Source organism: Netta rufina (genome assembly GCF_964035555.1).
Source record: "Netta rufina genome assembly, chromosome: 17".
Classification (NCBI taxonomy): Eukaryota; Metazoa; Chordata; class Aves; order Anseriformes; family Anatidae; genus Netta; species Netta rufina.
Genome location: NC_140141.1, coordinates 13598402 through 13617486, shown reverse-complemented (window position 1 = coordinate 13617486; position 19085 = coordinate 13598402). Strand labels below are relative to the sequence as shown.

General features: G+C 40.0%; 1 protein-coding gene across 1 annotated transcript; it reads right to left on the bottom strand.

Annotated features, from left to right (window-relative positions):
- Nucleotides 1–40: 40 nt before the first annotated feature.
- Nucleotides 41–14095, bottom strand: TCTN1 (tectonic family member 1; the record flags this gene model as incomplete). The annotated part of the gene is made up of 15 exons (XM_084297456.1): nucleotides 41–866; nucleotides 1493–1637; nucleotides 1992–2117; nucleotides 2836–2992; nucleotides 3262–3402; nucleotides 3698–3780; nucleotides 4164–4289; nucleotides 5145–5270; nucleotides 5740–5760; nucleotides 8389–8498; nucleotides 9323–9410; nucleotides 9812–9978; nucleotides 10568–10698; nucleotides 12553–12673; nucleotides 13936–14095. The coding sequence occupies 14 exons, from the start codon at nucleotides 14093–14095 to the stop codon at nucleotides 1494–1496; spliced, it is 1701 nt and encodes a 566-aa protein (XP_084153582.1). The 3' UTR covers nucleotides 41–866; nucleotide 1493.
- Between the last annotated feature and the right edge of the window lie 4990 nt (nucleotides 14096–19085).

Here is a 19085-nt window from a genome sequence, read left to right as displayed (position 1 = left end):
AACAGCTTTACTGGAAAATTAAACACATACACTCCCAGTAAACAGTGATTTCATAAGACCTTTTTTTGTACAGTTGTACAGTAAAAAATGCAAAATAATTTAATAAAAACACATCTTTACAAGCTATACATCTAGGAAGTACCACTCATTTCAAGTAGTTCCTTTTTTGTGTGTGCGTGTGATAAGGTTCTTTGTAACATCTTGTAGAAACTTGTAGTACACGTGATATGAATCCGGACTTAAAAGGTCGCTTCTCCACCAGCTGCCTGTTCATCGCTACGTCTCTTCTTTGCCAGCCATTCGTTTCATGTTGTTGGTAGTTTCCTCATTTCTGTTGATGCTTCTGCCACTTCATTATTTATAAAACGTTCAATTCCAAAAATACCAACAGACCACTCCTTTAGCTGACAGTCAAATCAGCACCAAAATAGAGGCAAACGCATGCCATCTTACATCAAACAATGCTTGATTCTCGAACAGCAGATCTGAATTTTGATACTGTATTATTTCTTTTTCCATTTGTGTGTTCATCTGCAGCCTGCTGAGCTACAAAGTCATCTCCTTCCACAGCTCATAAATCAACACATTAAAAGAAATAAAATATGTAAGAACAGATGTAGGTAAGTAGACTGCTGGGAACAGTTAAGATTCCAGAAAAAAAATAAATTAGGAAACAAATTCTAAAGGACTGGGCTGATATTTGAACACAATGTGAACTTTTCCAGGTACTAGAAAGTTTTAGAGTTGAAGAGTGAGATTCAGTGAGTGGGGATTTCAAAAGGTGTTGACTGTAGCAGGCAGCTCCAATTGATTCCAGCCAGTGCCAGCTGGAAGGGTCACTGAGCTCTTCTGAAAGCATCACTTAACTGTTCAGATTTTTAAAAGAAAGGCAATTAATTAGTGGTTTGGGGAAAATAGCCAGAAATATGTGGCTTATTCATCTATGGAAATAGATAAAGCGGAGGCCTTATCTAATAGCACATGATTACTTTATTTAACAATTTAGCTCTGCTGTTTGCAGAATAATGAAGCCTCGCTTCCTACGGAGCTGTGCTGTGTCCCTGCGCTCTTCCCCCTTCTGCCTGCGTGCAGGTAGCTTGGACTGGCACTAGGTCAGAGCACCCAGCGTGATGGGAGGCTGGTGGCTGTACGTGCACCGACTGGCCAGCCTGCAGCCACCATCAGGTCATCCTGCAACCTTCTTCCTCTCAGCAGAAGCATAATTTGGGAACTTTCTACTAATTCCTTCTTTTTGTTGTTGTTGTCCTCCCCTCTTCTCCCCTCCCCAGAAGCTTTTGAGAACCCTTACAAGTGCTCACCCTTTCTCTCTTGGCCATTTTTGACCCAGCATGCCTATAATTTGGAAGAAACTGATGGGCCAACACAGTGACTGGATAAACCTTGCTTCTTTAAAAAACGGATTAAAAATCAGAAAAAGCAGAAATGCAGCTTTTTTTGGTTTTGCCTTTTTTTTTTTTTCATGGACACTTACCTTACACAAATGGAAAGAAAAAATCAAAAGGTAATTTGGCATTAATGGTGGGCCAAGCTTTATAGCCTGGCTCTGCAGGTGAAGAAATATCCGTGAAGACAACAGAGCTTAGTATAGGAATAGTCCTTTCCCTTCCCGAGGGAAGCTGCAATGAAAACACAAATGGGCATTAGCTTCACTCTTCTCTTTATGTGACTGCTTTGTTGAAACCGGGTCATATTTTTTTGCTGTTATTTGTAATAGGAAAAATTTGTAATTTTTTTCATGTATAGTTTCACATTTCTTTTCATGACTGATATATAAATTTTATTGAGAATTATGTTTTGGCAAACAGCCCACAGTTGTGTTCGAATTACAACAGAAACTGTTAGGTACAATCTATTCTAATATGAAGTGTTACTTTTAGATAAAGAGATTAACTGGGTCACAGTTGCACAGCTGATAGCTCAGCAAAACAAGCCATTCTTTTTATCTTGAATCTTGTAATTTATTTACATACCTGCTTCAGTGTGGTGGTAGTGGTTGTTGCTGTAACATTTACTATTCTGGCTTGTGGATTGACGAGGGATCCGTATTTAGTCCACTTCACTTCTATTTCAAGTGATACTGGTATTTGGCAGGAGCTCTGAAAAGTGTTATAAATTCTCTCATTGTCTGACTTGTACAGGAGTAACCGCATTACTTATTCATCTTATTAAATTGGCAGAATGCCCCCAGAAAGCCTACTCCAGGAGGTTACCAGAGCTCCTAAGCCACTGCCTCTGAAGGCAGCGCACGTGTTTACAGCCTTGGCCCTGGGGTGTCCCTGAAGTTTCACCATAGGCGACCAACTGACTGTAACTGCACGTGAGGCAGGATCGTTCTACACTAGGAGCTCAGGACTTTGGCTCTTAGTGACGGGGCTGAGCTGGCTCGTTTTAGCAGGAAGGCTTCTCTAAAAGAGATGAATTTCAGTAATGTCATTGGGACAGGAGAATACCTTTAACTTCACCAAGACAATTTTGAAGCCTACAACCTTAAATATGTTTAGATACTTCTTTTTGAACTGTCAACTTTCTGTTTACAGAAACCATTTGCTGTTTAGCTGCAAAAACATGCAGGAAACCTCTACACAAGCTGTCATGTAAGGGGTATTCAGCCTATTCTAACCAGCACTTCAACTCTCCCTCTACAGCAAGAGTAAAATTCCTCACTTTTGATTACTGCAGGAGGATTGTCCCCCAGTTTGTTTCTACATTTTTTTCCTGTAGGTCTGAGAAGCCTAAGCTGATCGTGCAGTAGAGGTACAGATCCTAGGAGAGAGGACAGTAAGTGATGGAGAGGGGAGGAGAGTTAACGTTCACCTGTTCTGAGTTTTGGAGGTGAATTATTGGCACCCAGTCATGCACATTCTCAGCTTGAGAATTTCCAAATGAGGCCACGTATTCAGGAAAGCTTTGTCCCTTCAGTAAATCTAGGAGGGCCTGAGTCAAGGGCTGGCATTTCACAGCTGCTGTAATTCTTCCAGGAGGAAAAAAAAAAAAAAAGTTAAAGCAAAATCCATCGGTTTGGCACAGTAGTAATTCCTCCTTGCTGTCACGCACTGTTCAGGCTTTCTGGCTACAGTTGCTAATGTACACAATCTTTTCAAGAGAAAGAACACTGTTAATTAAATGACGTTTCTTATAATTAAGTACTCCTACAGCTGTATGAACGTCCCAGGATCTGAACAGATCCTAATGGGGCTAAAAGCACTGAATCAAGAGAAGAAAAAAAAAAAGTCCTCTTACCGTAACTTACAGCCTGATATCATGTTGTAACCAAACAGCACTGGGGTTCTGCCCCCCTGTGCTGTGAGGCAGTCCTGGTTGGATGTACTTTGCAGAATGGTGAGTTGACCGTATGTGTTGGTACTCTGAATGATGCCAGATGTAACACACAGTTAAAGGGAAATTCACTACTTGATGTGTATCATGAAGAAAGAATCCATAGTCAGATCCTTAAAATATATCTGAAAATAAATCTGAAAATGCTATAATAGCTGAAGGCTCCTCTTACAATGTGAAGAAGCACTAGAGTGCATAATGAAGATCAAAATCTACTTCACAGCCATAAAGCTTTTTTTGTAAAGAACAGATAAAATTTATAGATGTCCATGCTAGAAAGTCTTTGTGAAGATAGACCACAACAAGTGATGAAAGCAAAACTGCAATGGGAAAAGGATATTTCTGTGGCTTGAAACCTGCTCTTACAGGCAGTCCAGCAACATAACCAGGGTTGCCACTGAGAGGAACTGGCTTTGTATTTACCTGCAACACAGATTTACAGTATTAGTTCTTACCCTGTACTGAAACGCTTGGAAAACACAGAAATATCGCAGTTATCTTAGGGTTATTAACTGTCTTGAATAATGACAGGAGGAAAACCTCTGTAAGATTGCAGCAGTTCTCTAATACTGGGGCAGGCTTTGCTTTTATTGGATACACTTGTGCAGAACCACAAGATGACTCTTCTAAAAGTGTAAAAATAACTTTGGAGGCCTTTAATGCCCAGTTCTGAAATGCTGCCTCATTGATGTAGCCAAGGCAAGTTACATTTTACCTTGCTGCTAACAATTGTTCTGATTCAAGTTTAGTAAGTTTTGTAATTAAATGTCTTTCAACAAGTCATCCATAACATCTCTAGCAGTTACCTGAGTAAAGCTGATTTCAAAGCTCTGTTGTACTGAAAGTGCTTCTTTGTTAATTGCCCCCAAGACAAAAGAAGCAGCTGCTTCTATTATTTCTCCTGCATCTGTGTATGTAATATGATAACTCACCTGAAAATTAAACATTTTAGATATTAATTAGAACAAGTAGATAAGAGTATGAAACTAGAATAAAGGAATTTAAAACTATGTAAGTATTGTTTTCTTTCTTCCTTGCTTGAGAGACACTCGAAGGCATTGTAGAGATGTACTGTATCCTCAGCTACAATAAGGATGGGCCCAGAAAACCAGAGGAATTGAACAGGAGGAGCTTTCCCCTAAAAATTAAGAAGCATGGGTTGGAAATACTGCTTATTTACTCTATTTTGCAAGTCATTGCCTGCCTGCGGAGGGAGACAGTTTCAAGACCACAAAAAAAGCTGTGGTATGATCATGACAACACTTGCACAGAAGTTAGTAGCCGTGTTGGCACATTTACGTGTAGAGGACATGACTGTTACCAAATCAAGCTGCAGATTAGCAATGGTCAAAAGCAGATCTATGGTTGGAGCCTCTTCAAAACTGACTTATTCCAGGTGGAATCCTAATGTTCATCTACTTAAGATAAAAGATGAGATACTTTGCACTGTGTTCTCCTCTGTCTCTGCCACCACTGTGCCTTGTCATCTTCTCCCAAGCATAATGTGGATTCTAACTCATTGTCTGTTATGTCATATCCATAGAGCAGTAATAGTAAAGGATTTCATCCTCTGCACATTATGTTGTATATAGTTATTATTTGGTTGCAAAACGCATTCTTGTATCCCAAAGTCAGTGTTTCCCCTGTGAATGTTTGCTTTGGAGATGTCACAATATATGGAAACTGCAAGGCCTCTCTCATGTCTTTGAAATTTGTGAATCAGAAGTGATTTGATGCACACATGCTTTCCATTAAACAAAAGGGAGAAAAAGAAATGTTGTACCCACCCCAAGAACGACATTCATGCACAGTTCATCCAAAATTATGGGGTGCCTGAGGACATCCTTACTGTTAAGTAAAGTCCGCATTCCATTCAGAGACTGAATGACTACAGACTGCACAGTAATATTAACCTGAAAAACAAATTCATGTAATTTCTGAGTATTATGTTTAATTATTTTTGTCTTTTTCTGTATCATTTTATTTGTGACTGTTCTGCAGGGACAGCAGTTAAAAATCCTTTGAGCAACTGCTATGTTACATGTATCGCTGAAGTTTCTACAACAAAAGATTCTATTTTTAAGCAACTAAAATTAGCTAATAGAGTTGTATATGGGGGCAATGCGTCAGGCTTAAGTGTCTGCAGATAGCTTATTATCTTGCTGGTAGCATATTATCTTGGAGTTGCTCAGTATCATTACTGATTTGAAAATGCAGTGATTGTGCCCTAAGACCTGTATAGGGGATTTTCACTTTATTTTTTGATGTAAAGATTAAGGCTAAAGTCACTGTTCTGATGAAGTCAGTGAAAAACTCCCACTGACTATAATAGAACAAGAATTTTACCCCCAGCTGTTCCAACTAAGTTAGAAAGATACTTACCATCTGACTTGATTTGGGCACCTAGAGGACAATAAAAGAACAATTTCAAACAATAGCAAAGGTATGAACTATTACAAGTAGCAGTTAAGGCTTAATTGCTTTGCCTGTTTAACTCTCTATCATTGCAATGAGTTTTGCATAGTGAAAGTCACTGGATATACACTACAGTATTCAGACAGTGTGAAAATAACTGCTGTTTGGGGCTATCATGCAAAATCTTAACAGTCCAAACTTCTTCCCCTCACAGTAATGGGAAAATTTCGTAGTGACTGCCATCCGTTTTGTACCAGGCCTAGCTTTGATACACTCCCAACAAATATGCAGGGCATTCAGTAAGTACAAGACAAATCTAGTAATTCCCCTTGACACTCTGCAACTCAGAACTAAGAAATACTAGAAAAGTTTGCTTGCATCAGGAAGGAGAAAGGCATCTCGGTTTGGCATGACTGCTGCTGTGTATCATTTTGTTTGGCCTATTGAGGACGTCAGAGAACACTGTTCCTATTACAGATCTGTGCAAAAACACTTGTAACTATTCATAGACTGCCAATTTAGGAAATCTGCCAGGCTGTTCATACCCAAAGAAATGAAGAGCTTTTGTTGTCTCATTCTGATGGTAACGAGTCCATAATTTCATGGTCTCTAAGGAGAGAAATGAGAAGCAAGTCCTCCCATGTTGTTATATAGTGCGTGGTTATGCGCAGTTGCCCTGTTGGAAAATTTCCACCAAATTTTCATGGAAAGGCAGAAATGTCAGACCCAGGTCACCAATCAGGGTTACAAAATACCAACAGAGAGCACCATTTTGTTAAAGGTTTTACTTTAGTGGCTTCCCAGTGAGTGCTTGATTTCCATGTTTGGGAAGAGACCAAAAATTGCACTTTGACCATGCTATCCACACCATGAAGCATCACAAGGTTATGAGTATTTTGCTAGACGTTTCCAACCACCTGAAATGCCTCTTGGGTCTGTTGGACACACCAGGGAAGAGAACACGAATGAACTGCAACAACTACTGAGACCTTCATATCATTCAAGTTGGCCTAGCAGTGAGCATGGGTTCATAATTATGTTTTTTTTTCCTGAAAGGAACACCTGTATGAGTCCTCTCACCAGGGGCTCAACCCAGCAAGCCTCCCTGGGCTGAAATACTTCGCCATTTCTTTTGCCAGCAGCTCCACCTGCTGGCACTGGAAAGGCTCCCTGCTCTGCCCTGTGACCATCCTGTCCCCAAAATTAAATCACTTTTCTATTGACATCTTCAGCTCCTTTTCAGAAGGGGAGATGCCTTCAGAAAAGCTTTAGTGTCTCTTCGACCTTCTCCAGTTCTTGCACTTGATCCTTCAATGTCCAATGTATTTCAGACATAAATCTGCACTATATTAAGCTAGGACAGTAATTGGCAATCAGCAAGTGGGTAACACGTCATGTACTGTTCTAGTCAGGAAGGGAAATTAATCTTTTAATTAAAAACATTCAACTGCCTGGAGCTTATCCTGATGGATGTTTTTTTCTTTTCTGGTTCTGCAGCCACCAAAAACTCTTATGTTGGGTGCATATAGAAATTTTCAACACCCCTCTGAAGCAGGGTTTTATGCACCTCTTCCACAGCAGAATGATCAAAAGCTAACATTTGTGAGCAACCGTTTGCTGTTTTCAATCATGTACTCAAATATGGGGAGAATGGTCCCACCTGTGAGAGTGTGAACTACTTAGTGGGCTTTACCTTACTATCAATAGCTTGGGAACCTGTGAAGAGACTGGAAGCTTATATAAGGTACTAATTAAATGAACGTAAATAATTGCATACATTAAAAACATTTTAATGGCAGAAAGTATGCTGTTTCTTTGTGACCTTCAGCTTCTGGAACTATCTGGAGCTACATGTATTAAGTTAAGGTATTATATAGCTCAATTTCAATTTTGCATACGTGTTTGTTGTGGGGTTTTTTGTTTGTTTGTTTTTGTCTTCCTCAACACCTGCATAGGGGACTTATGTATAAATAAGATATCATCCCCCAGTTCAAAAAAGAATGAAAAAGTAGGCTTAGCTTTGAAAAACAGCCAGAGACTGGATTTGGTAGTAAGTTGGATAAGAATAAGTCTGCTCTCAGAGGGATATAAGGTGAAAGTCCTTGAGAAGTGTAGGGGAGACCTATCACATATGTGCGATACCTCTGTGCTAAGGCCACTATTAAAAACTGAGGTGTGTAAGAAAGCTGTATCTGCAGAGGATTCAGCCTTACAGGTTCTTTAAGTACAAAGGTTTAAAACCCAGACTTGCTAGAATGACAAACCCTTGTAATAGGCTTCTTAGAAAAACTCAAACATGCATAAATACATAAAACTGCTGCCATTGCACTCTTAACTCAGTGACACAAGCTTGCATCTACAAGGCCGTTCTTTTTGTTGTCTAAGCAAAGAAGAGCAAATGTTTCTGTTACCTCAGCATGAAGTGAAAACGTTTCCAAAGATTTTCTGTATAAAAAATTGTTGCATAGAAAGATTTTTTTTTTCCTAATACCCAATTTACACATCCAGATGAAACATTGTTATCATTTAGGAAATATAAATTATGTAATTCTGGAGATGCAAAATACTATGCAATATTGACAGTCAAGTTATATGATTGTTTCTAAAAATACTTACTGCTAAAATGCTGGAGTTGATATAAAACAGCATACTGACTGCTTGAATATTGCCACATTTTCCCACACTTACTGATCTAATGCATTTTGTAGCCTGGTTTACTAAAAACCCTGGAAAAGAGTCACAAAATATTCGTGAAGGGAAGTAAAGAGCAATTATGGAAAACACAAATAAAAAGTGATGTAAGAACATCAAATGAATGCAATAGTGAGAGGAAATGTAATTTCTATTGCAGATAAGGTTTTAGAGGAGCGATAAAGAATGACATTCAGGTTCTCCTGAAATACTGAGACAAACTATTACTTCTTAAAAGCTTAATAATAGCTGCAAGATTTATGATATCATTTCTGAGATATTAAGATCTTTTCTTTCAAAAGACTTCAGTTTTCCTACGCTCATTATCATTATTATACTATATTTAATAGTAACAGTGGGACTTGAGAAATGCAGTCTTTTCTTTTTGTTGTTATTTTTTTTTCCTCTATAGATTTTTCAAGAAACTGTAGAGTTTAAGTCTGACTTGAGTTGCATTCAGGCTATGAAAGGAACACCATTTTACCAAAGGGACATCTTACAAAGGTTGTCCAGTTAGGTCGTGCTTTGTGCGATACCCTCATGGTGTCACCCTTGTACTATTTTATTAAATCAATTAAGCCAAATAGGATGTTTTATTGTTGGATAAACAATCCATCAACAAGAGGTAACAACCAGGGATTTATGTATCTAACTGTGAATGTTTAATTCAGATGCAACACAACTTCCAATCGATGTCTAAGAAACCATCCATAGACACAGCAGCTATTTGAATAATATTAATTCACAAATCTTTATCTGATTTACACTCGTGTGTGTGACTGTTCACTGACTGACTACGCTCAAGTCAGAACAGAATATTCTAGAGCAAATAAACTGGAATTCAAATGCATTTTCCAACCTGCAGGGTTCGCATCAGAGCACCAAGAGGAGACAACAGGACTAGGCAGTCTTAGGAATCCATCCACTGTCTGTATAGGAACACCATACTGCCAAATAAAATGACATGTTTAAGTAAATAGTTGTATTTCAGTTCTTTGACTGTTGCAGAGCATTTAGATGAATGACAAATCTGTATAACAGAAGTCCTTATTTCCACTGCATCTGTCAACATCATGTAACACTGTGCATCAATTCTTAAGCCACCAACAGCTTTTTGTTTACAATAGCAAAACAGCCATTTATTTTTCACAGATCTTAAAAATCTAGCTCACTTGTGAAGTAAGCCAAGACAAAATGTTACATTTATTTTTAATTTTCTGTATTTAAAGACCAAAATACAGTTTTTCTTTTTCAGAAGAACTGCAACTTTTTACAAGCAAATGCAAATAATGCTCACTTGGTCTTTTACGAAGCAGTTTAATACTAATTGAACCAGATAGTTACGTACCTCATATCTGTAAGTTTCATTTGCATCAGAAGGATTTGGAGCATCTGAGTCCAGAGTCCAGCTCTCAGGTTCAGCACTGAAAGCAGCACTTCCAAACTTTTTAAACAGTTCATCAAAATTTTCAGGAGTAGGCATTTCAGGGGAAGGAAAGTACAGTGCTTGTTTATCTGCCAAAACATGTTAAAGACTGAGATGACTTTTAGGGTAAAAGATACAGAACAGTATTTAGTAACAATTTTTCTCTCGGGAGTTGGTACAAATCCAGTGACAGAAAAATAAAAACACAGCTTTTCTTTAAGAGAAAAGCTAGGAAGTGTCTTAATTCATCACTTCATCCTGATCATGACAGCACAAACTTAAACTAAAGGAAAGAGTAAGTTCCTTTCTTTCAAAATCACAGTTTTTAAGGGATTTATTGGGGTTGGTAAATTTCCTCAGCAAAACAAAACAGTAATTTTTAATTTTATTTTTTAAGGAAAATGTCACTTCTCAACCTCTGAATTGTCAAAAGAAAAACTAGATGAAAAATTTTAACTAAGCTTCATTAGAGGCAGAAAACTTCCAACAGAAAACACAAAGAATCAGAGCATGAGACAGTTTCACAAAAAAAAAAGTACTACAACACCAGGACTGCAAGCACAGAATAATCAATTTTCTGACAGGTTTAGTTACTTTTAATTTTTGTCTATTTCTGGTACTTAAAGAAATTATAGAAATAAATGCTTAAGGCTTAACATTGGCAACAACACTACTTACAGTTTGTAGCATGAATGCAGAAAACACTGGGATTGACGTGGTCAATTAATTGAAATACCCTTTCCGGTGGATTTGCTTTAACATCAAGTGAATATACGGCAGCTTTCTGACTACAAAGGCGGCTATCACCTCTGCAAACAGCAATAAAAAAATCCGTGATACATTTGGAGTTGGTATTGACCGTATTTTAAAGCTATCTTTGTGTATTGAGGAAGCATCAAAAAAGCATTAATTTTTTAACACCATTTTTATAGCAGTTGTGTCTCCTTAGAAGGCTTATTTTATATGGAGTCGTTAGTGATTATTAAATAATAAAGAATTATGCGACATGTTTTATCTAACAGAGGAAACTGAGCAGCAACAAGAAATAAGGTAAGAGACATACTGAGGGAAGAGAATAGCCTGACAGCAATAATATTAGAGCTACGATGGCAGGTTGGATGGGATCCAGATACCACAAATGAAGGGTGCACCATGGACTAGGCAGCTCAGAAGCACTTTTATTTACACAGTGCAAGCAGGAAGGATGATCTTTAAGGTAGAATGATGGCATGTAGGCCAAAAAAAGGTAGTTTCATGACTATTGGAATAATGTGCACCTTTGGGGTGAAGTCCTGCTTGACATGCACGTACGAGAAGCAGCAGTGTGAGAAGCAGGAAGTTGAAGGAACCAGTTCAGTCCAGGAAAAGTATTTGTGGATGTGCAGTAGGTTCAACAACACCCCAGAACTGCAACAGGCTGTACAATGAATGTGCCAGTTCATGCCCTGAAGTGTACTACATGTTAAAAAAACACGGCATTTCATGGGAAACGGGTACTTAGGCAGAGTCAGAGCAGTTAAGGGCAGACACTGAGAAATAAATGACTTTTAGAAATGAGCTTTTAAGCACAGAGTTAAGTTTTTCTTTGAGGCAAACCCTGGTTAGCAGAATCACATCCTACAACAAATGACCGTTTTCCACAGTGTTTCAGATACCAGATAACCTCTGACTTGTGATCGGCCAAAACCCTTTCAGTGACTACCACAATTATGCAAATAAATCTAGATGTAAATATGGAGGTCGCAATACTTGCAGTCACTGGAAATTTTCATGCAAAATGAACATTTTACAGAAAAGACTTTTTGGGGAAAACCACAACTTCATTTCATGCCTTTCTAGCTGACAAAGACAGAACAGTCACCTAAGACAATTAAACTGTCATTCAGGGAGGCGTTGATTAGACCTTTCTGATATATATAAATGTCTATAAATGGGTAGAAATAGTCATTGTGTGCGAGAACAATAAGAAATGGCAGTCTGCGATGACTGCTAATTCAAATTTCAAAGCACCGAGAATAAACCCCAGCACTCAGATTGGCATAATTTATGCCGAAGGTGGGTTGAAGAGCTGCACTTATTGTTCTGAGAAGTCGCCAAGAGATTTCACGTTAAAATTTTAAAGTGAGCTTTCTACGTTCCTTTTTGAGAAGATGGAGTTGGGTTAAGGTGTTTTCAAATAAATTGTAAATAGCAAGGAAAGCATCGTGAGCATTACTTTATTGATATAATGTCACCTACATTTTACTGGTTTTAAAGATCAGCAGTGAGGCAGCAAGCTGGGACACTGGTCGCATGGCATCAGCTTTCCCAACTTCCAGACATTATATCGACAAAAGGCTGATGATGCATCATTTGTTCCCTAACAGAAGGCTTTAACAGCTAAGCAACCCCCCCACAACAATAGGACAGTGCAAGAAAAAAGCAAGAAGCATGAATTTAGGAAAAAAAGGGAATGAGAAACTGGGCTGGGAGGCCAATTTGCTGCTCTGCCTGGCAGGGAACCAAAAGTTTATGGGTTTAGTGCTGGTGAAGGGTAGGTATGGGTTAGGATGGTGGGGCATAGAGGGGCTGGGAATGTATAGGAGGAGAAGACAAAGCCTGTACAAATGCATGCAGCAAATAAAACAGGATTTTGGATTTCAGATAGCTGCTTATTCACTTACGTGACGATAGGAACTGAACACGTAGTAAAGAGACTGAAATCTGCTGCGCTGCAGTCAGGGTCACAACAGCAATTCACATCACACTGTGCCACCAACAGATCACAAGTACACAGCTTGGCAACTGGAGGAAAGACTTAAATTAGAATTAGGACTGGAACTTTGCACACTACAGCACGTTCCCTAACACTTCCATTTGTCATCTTGCTTTATTTGGGACAACAGTCAAAAGTCTACATCTAAATTCATCTGATTTTCTTAAGTCATTTTTAAAAATCCTTTTCTGCCACTTAGCAAATCTATTAAGAGCGAAGTAAAATAAAAATAATAATGAAGAGCATACCAAAATCCGATGCTCTGAATTTTGTATTTGTATTTTACTTTTACTGAATTTTTTCGAGACTTGCTGTTCCATAATAAATCTAGATTTAAGAATACCAGAGAACATAGAAAACTGAGACCAGCACTCCACAGACTTTAAAAGAACGCTCATTTTCAAAATTACAGCTTCTATTTTAGCTTGACTATTGCCCATTTCTCTACAGCCTCCTGGATGCTCTCTGACCGTCTGAACAGTATCCAGGCAGTTCCTGGAATCTCTGAGGCTCTGACTGTTCTGTCAGCTGAGTTTAGCACTGGAATCTTTGTATCACCTTGTAAACAAGAGAAGTTTAAACATGGATTAGATTGTGAGGCTGTATCTCTGAGATCAGGGATATAAGTCTCATTTCCCTAAGGAGGCATGCACTGGGACATGTTTAATTTGGCAAGTAATCTAGGGAAATTGAGCTGATGACAACACCACCGGGAAATCAGAAGTTAAATAAAAGTACACCTGCCAATCAGAAAACAGTGAGTAACGCTTTCTGATGAAAAAAAAAAAAAAAAAAAAAAAAAAAAAGTGATTTATATTGTCACAGCACTACATATCTGCAGAGCCAGGACTGAATTTGGAGTCTTAGTGCAAACTGCTTGGTGCACCCAGCTTGGTGTGTGTGCAGAGCTCTCCACACACACGTGGGGTGAGCTTGGGGCTCCTCTGCGAGGTCAGGCTCTGCCCTGGAGGCTCTGAGCAGGGTGCCAGGCAGGCAGGCAAACCCACTGAGCCCTCAGTGGCAGCTTGTGGGACTGTGCGTGCTGTGATGACCCGAAAAGTGTGCAGGGGGTTGGCAATGCTGCCTTCCTGAGGGGGATCTGAGGCATGGCAGGAACGGGGTGCTGCTGACAGGGATGCGGAGCAAACATCGGGAAGCTGCCGGGCAGGCTTCTCCCAGCCCCCTGAGGCTGCAGTGGGGACCGGAGGGGAGCCGAGGGCCCAGGCCACCATTGGGGCTTCCCTCGGGCCCAGGCCGGTGCTGAGCGGCCCCCGCCCCGCCGCGCACCCACCGTCCGTGACCGGGGCCGGCCTGCTGCGGAGCCGCTCCCCGGCGGCAGCGCGGTCCTCCGGGGGCTCGGGGCTGGGCTCCTCTGCCCGGAGCGGCGGAGGCAGGAGGAGGAAGAAGAGGAGAAGGAGGAGGAAGGCCCCGGGCCTCAGCGCCGCCGTCATGGCGGCCACCGCTAGGCCGCCCCTAGCAACGGCGCGGTTGCCAGGGAGCGCGGGGCATCATGGGAGCGGCGCGGCATGGCGGAGCCAGCGCCCCGGCAGCCCCGGGGCATGGCGGGAGGGGGCGCCATGGCGGGCGGCGACGGGGGCAGGCCCTGAGGGGAGCCCGCTAGAACCAAGCTGAGGGCAGTGGTGTAAAGTAAAGGAACTAAACGTAAACGAAGTACATAATTTGTGCAGAAATGCCACCGGAAGGCTGTATGGAAAAAAAAAAAAAAGTAGGGAATGGCCCCTTGTGAACTGTAAAATCCTATGGTTAGTATATTTTTGCAACTTTATTTCTAATAATCTGCTTTCCTTTAACTTCTGAAGTATTTATTTTTGAAAATGCCGTGGGTCCTTTCAGTTCGTAATGCTCAGCGTGCACGTTCATTAATTAGTCCTGTTAGTAACCGTGTAACATACACAGGCATTTTTATACTGATTTAATGGTAGGACAGACTGAATCAGAGTGATTAAATGACCAAAGTTTCTTCCAGTTACCTTACAGGTGTTAACATCCAGGCTTTGTTTCCAACTGGGAGAACTTTTTAAAACTTTCTGAAGTTTGTTATCCACATTATCTGATCAAAACCGTCTACAACACTTGTTCTTGCAGCAGGCTGACCGTTATACATCATTAGTGTTTCCTATTTTTCTGGCCACGTTTATTCCTTTTTCTTCACGTTTATGAAGGTGAGAATCCAGTGTGCTCCATTGTACCTGAGACCTCAGTGTGTCTTCTATGAAATAACAGCCTCACCTGGGTCTCCAATCTGCATTCCTTCTCTTAAACAAGGATATTCCAACATTACTATGTTTGCCTCATTCCTTGGGAAGATCTGATGTGTTTAGCCTCTTTGTTCCTTTGCTGATTTTGAGATTAGTTTTATTAAACTAAGCATTCAAGCATTTCCCTTTCAATAAGGTCTCCTAAATCATGTTACTAGTGTGTTTGTTGTTGTTTTGTTTGCTTGTTTTTCATTGTCCTGCTGCAGAGAAGCATGTTGACTTTGCCAGTTTACTCACTTAGATTTGTGTGTTCATAACTACGTTCAGGACAGATGCTGGTGAGCTATTCTGAAAACTCTGGTGTCTTGGGCCCTGCTTAACAAAGCAGATGGGCACAGGTTGTGGAAGTCTGTTGAGGGCCTGTTTGCAGCTAGCAGAGTTAAAGGACTCACAGCTTCAAGAAACTGGAGACTTCAGGCAGGAAACAGTCCCCTAGGTAAAGGAGGGTTGTTTTCCTGCCTATTAAAAAGCAGGTGAAGCTCTTTTATTTTGTCACTCCTCAGGGAGTGAAGTTTCCGCATCCTGTTGCTTGAGGGAAAGTAAAATAAATTTTGAAGTTTTACTTCTAATTGCTGTGGTGCTTGTCCTGGCTGGGAGAGGCAAGCCTGGAGGAAGGAACAGCTTGACCATGTGGCTGCTCTCTCCTTTGCTGCCATGGGGCAGAGATCAGACATCTCTTGGAAGAGTCAGACTCAGGGGTTTACAGTCCCTTCAACTGCCTTGACTAATCTGCTCCCACCTGACGTGTGGGCCGGTAAAAAGTATAAAGATGTTTCTCCTTCCTGTAAGTCCTGCAAATTTTGAAAGTTGGAATTTAGTTTGCGGTCTTAGAGGGAAAGTGGTGGTTTATTGTTTATCGTCAGTGGTCATATTCTGCCTTCTGTATCACATGTTCATCTGCAGTGTCATCAGCTGAGATAATTACTAATGAATCACCTCCACTTGCTAGTTTACGGATTTCTTAAGGATTTAAATGATTAAGAAGGACCATGGATAACGCACATGGGAAAATATAATTTCATACGTTCTTTTTGCATCCAGATTTACTTTGCAAAGCTGATGATGTACTACGGGCCAGACTCCTGGGTGAAACCCAAGCCTTGCCAAAATCTGTGGGCTCATACCAAGCACAGATTGGACCTCGACTGCATGTGAGGAGCTGGATGAGTAAGAGGTAGGAGCTGGATGAGTAAGGAGGTATCATTTCTTACTGCTTCTACCACTGAAACAGAATAGAACTGGGAAACTGTTCATTAGGAAAGTATAATGTAATTAATGATGTTTTTATTCAAAAGTAAGTTAAGTCTACTCAGACCAGCAGTTCCCCTAACTCCATCCCCAATACAGCCTGCACAAGAAGAACAGGGTGAATGCAGCTGTTGTGTCACTTAATTTTCCCCTTTATTTATGCTTAAATGACTAACCCTGAACTCCCTGCCTCTGGGATGTGATAGTTCAATAAAGTCATGAAGACCTTCCAGAAATATGTACATGCAAACAGAATGTGGTAATCTCCTGCAGAAAGAAACATACGGAAAACAGAAAAAAAATACGTGCTTGACATAGAAAATGCAAAGCAAAAGCCAAGTGTAAGAGAAACCATTTGAAAAATCCTACCACCACAAAAAAAAAAAATTGGCCTTGTGTTAGACTTCTGAAGCAGGTTCCAAAAAGCAAACCCCAAAATGTGCAGGACAAGATCAGAACATTAATAAATAATGTATGTTCTCTATCACAGAGATTTTAATTTATCCTATCAACATGCGTTAATTAATAATTAAAAAGGACACTGTGATACCCATGTGGGAAGTCCTATGAAATGAAAATGCAAGCAGTTTAAAATGTGGTAGATTGCTGTCTATTAAAAAACATGTGAAGGGATTTACTGTATTGCTATCTTAATTTTACTTTAAGCTGCAAGACTTTGATGTGCATTTAAACATTACAGTGCGGCATTTGCAATCCAAACGTTGCGGAATTAAATCCCATCAAGCATGGTAAAATCAGGGGGAATAACTGATCATACACAAACAGAATTAACACACTTATCTCTTATGAAATGCTGAGATGAAGCAAAAAGCATTACCTAAATTTCGGTTTATCTCATCAAGCATATTTTAGTGATTCAGTAAAATTAATTTTTAACTATGTAACTTTAACCATAGCCCCTTCCTTTTAAAATTATTTTAGATTTAAATAGTTTAATTACTTTTACCCATAAAAAATTATTCTATCCTCGAAAGAAAAGACGCTAGACACTAGAGCTTTCAGAGTAGTGTACCAATATCTGCCCTGAAAGTACTTAAAAATACGCAAATCTAAATGAGTTATCTGGCAAAGTCAGCGTGTTTCTCTGCAGCAAGACAATGACAGAAGTTCTGCTCATGCACACATATCCTTGTGATTAAACAGTTCAATTTTATTTTTGGACATTTAAACTAACTCGGAGTAGGATTAGCTTAATAACCATGGTCTTCACAAATTACAAAGGATGAAGCGTTCAAGCCGTCTGTTGGCTGAACCTAGGCTGTTCTTTCTGAACACACCATGTACAGATTTTTTAATCTTTAATTTTTTACAGTTTTAACAGATTCGGTTAGGTTTTGGTATAAGGAAGTTTTAGTGATAAAATCTGTTCAACGGACCTATATATTATGAAAGAGCTTCTGTAGGAAGTGGTATCATTCCTGGTACTTTAAACTTAAAATTAGAAGAAAATCCCTTGAGAAAACACCTCTGTTTGTGCATTACTTTAAATATGTGTTTAAATACACCTACTCTAAATGGGTGTTTTTAATTTGATGCTATTTAAAGCAATTTTACCACTGAGAAAAGTAACAGTCACCATTAAACTATAATAGTCTGTATTTTATAGCAAAACTGCTTAACTTGCATGAGGTTCTAAAGGAATTGATAAAATAAATCAACTCTCCCAAGGTATCACAGATAGCTGGCATTTGGGAGGCCCTGGTTGCCCACCCAGAGACAGCAGTCTTCTGTCTCTGCATCTTCCATGAGGAGAAGTTTGGTGACGTTGTCCTTTTCACAGCAGCTCCCTGTTTGATATTAACTATGCTTTCTTAACTTCTTTGCAAGGCAAACATTGCTAACATTGCTTTTGCTCTATGACAGATTGCTTTAAAAATTCAAGTGGACAGGCATTTTTAATTAAAGTCAAAACAAAGTCAAATAAGCCTGAAATAAACTGCATTTTAGTTTAGCGCAGCATTAGCTCTTAAATAAATAGTGAGAAGCCTTGGAGCTCTGGGCTGTCTCTGTACAGCAGATGGCATTACAGGTAATATTTATCATACTCCAATCCCGAGGCTAAGATAGTAGGGAGGGAGTATTGACGTCAGCTACAAGTGAATCAGTCTTAATACAAGCTGAAAAACTGCTTGCGCCTTCAACAGTTGATTACATTGTACAGCATTTCTGCTTAGTGCTCCCCATTGCACTTATTAGTCTGTCCGAGCAAGCCTAGCAGGAAGAGTTCATTTTGTTTTGCAGCTTAAACGAACTGATGTAAATTGATCTTGGACTTTGAGGTGGGAAGATTCCACCCAGCTGCTGTAACCAGGGGAATGCCCTTTGCTCCAGTTTTTGTGCCAAATTTGTGCATTTGAGAATTTTAAACAAATACCACTTGGCAGGATATTGGCCCTCAGGGTACAGGAATAATACTGAGCGAGACAGCAGGGCACATACTGGGAGGGATTTACGCGGATATCTATCAGCACTGATAGTGAACGGTGGGGGACACCAATCCTCTCATATTTAATTTAAAACGGTAGTTCTTTTTTTTTCTTTCTTTCTTTCTTCATAGGAGCTGAGTGATCTTCTGAACGAAAACCAATAGCAGTTTTTCATCCGGGTGAACCGCAGGAGAGAAAGAGTTCAACAGAGGTTAAGAATTATTACATCAATGATGTTGTCTTCCTCGGCTGTCTGGGCCAACCTGAGTGGGTGACCAGGGATGAGGGATTATGAACTGCTCAGGGCATGCCTAGGAGCCCTTGCTGAAACAGAGAGTCATGCTCTGCCAGGGGTATTTGACAGCCTTGCTCTCACGCTGAGTTTCTCAATCTGTGAGGCATGGCCGGTTGACACAGCGCTACAAGAGAGCGTCCCATCCTGCTCAGAAACACACCGTGATGAGGCG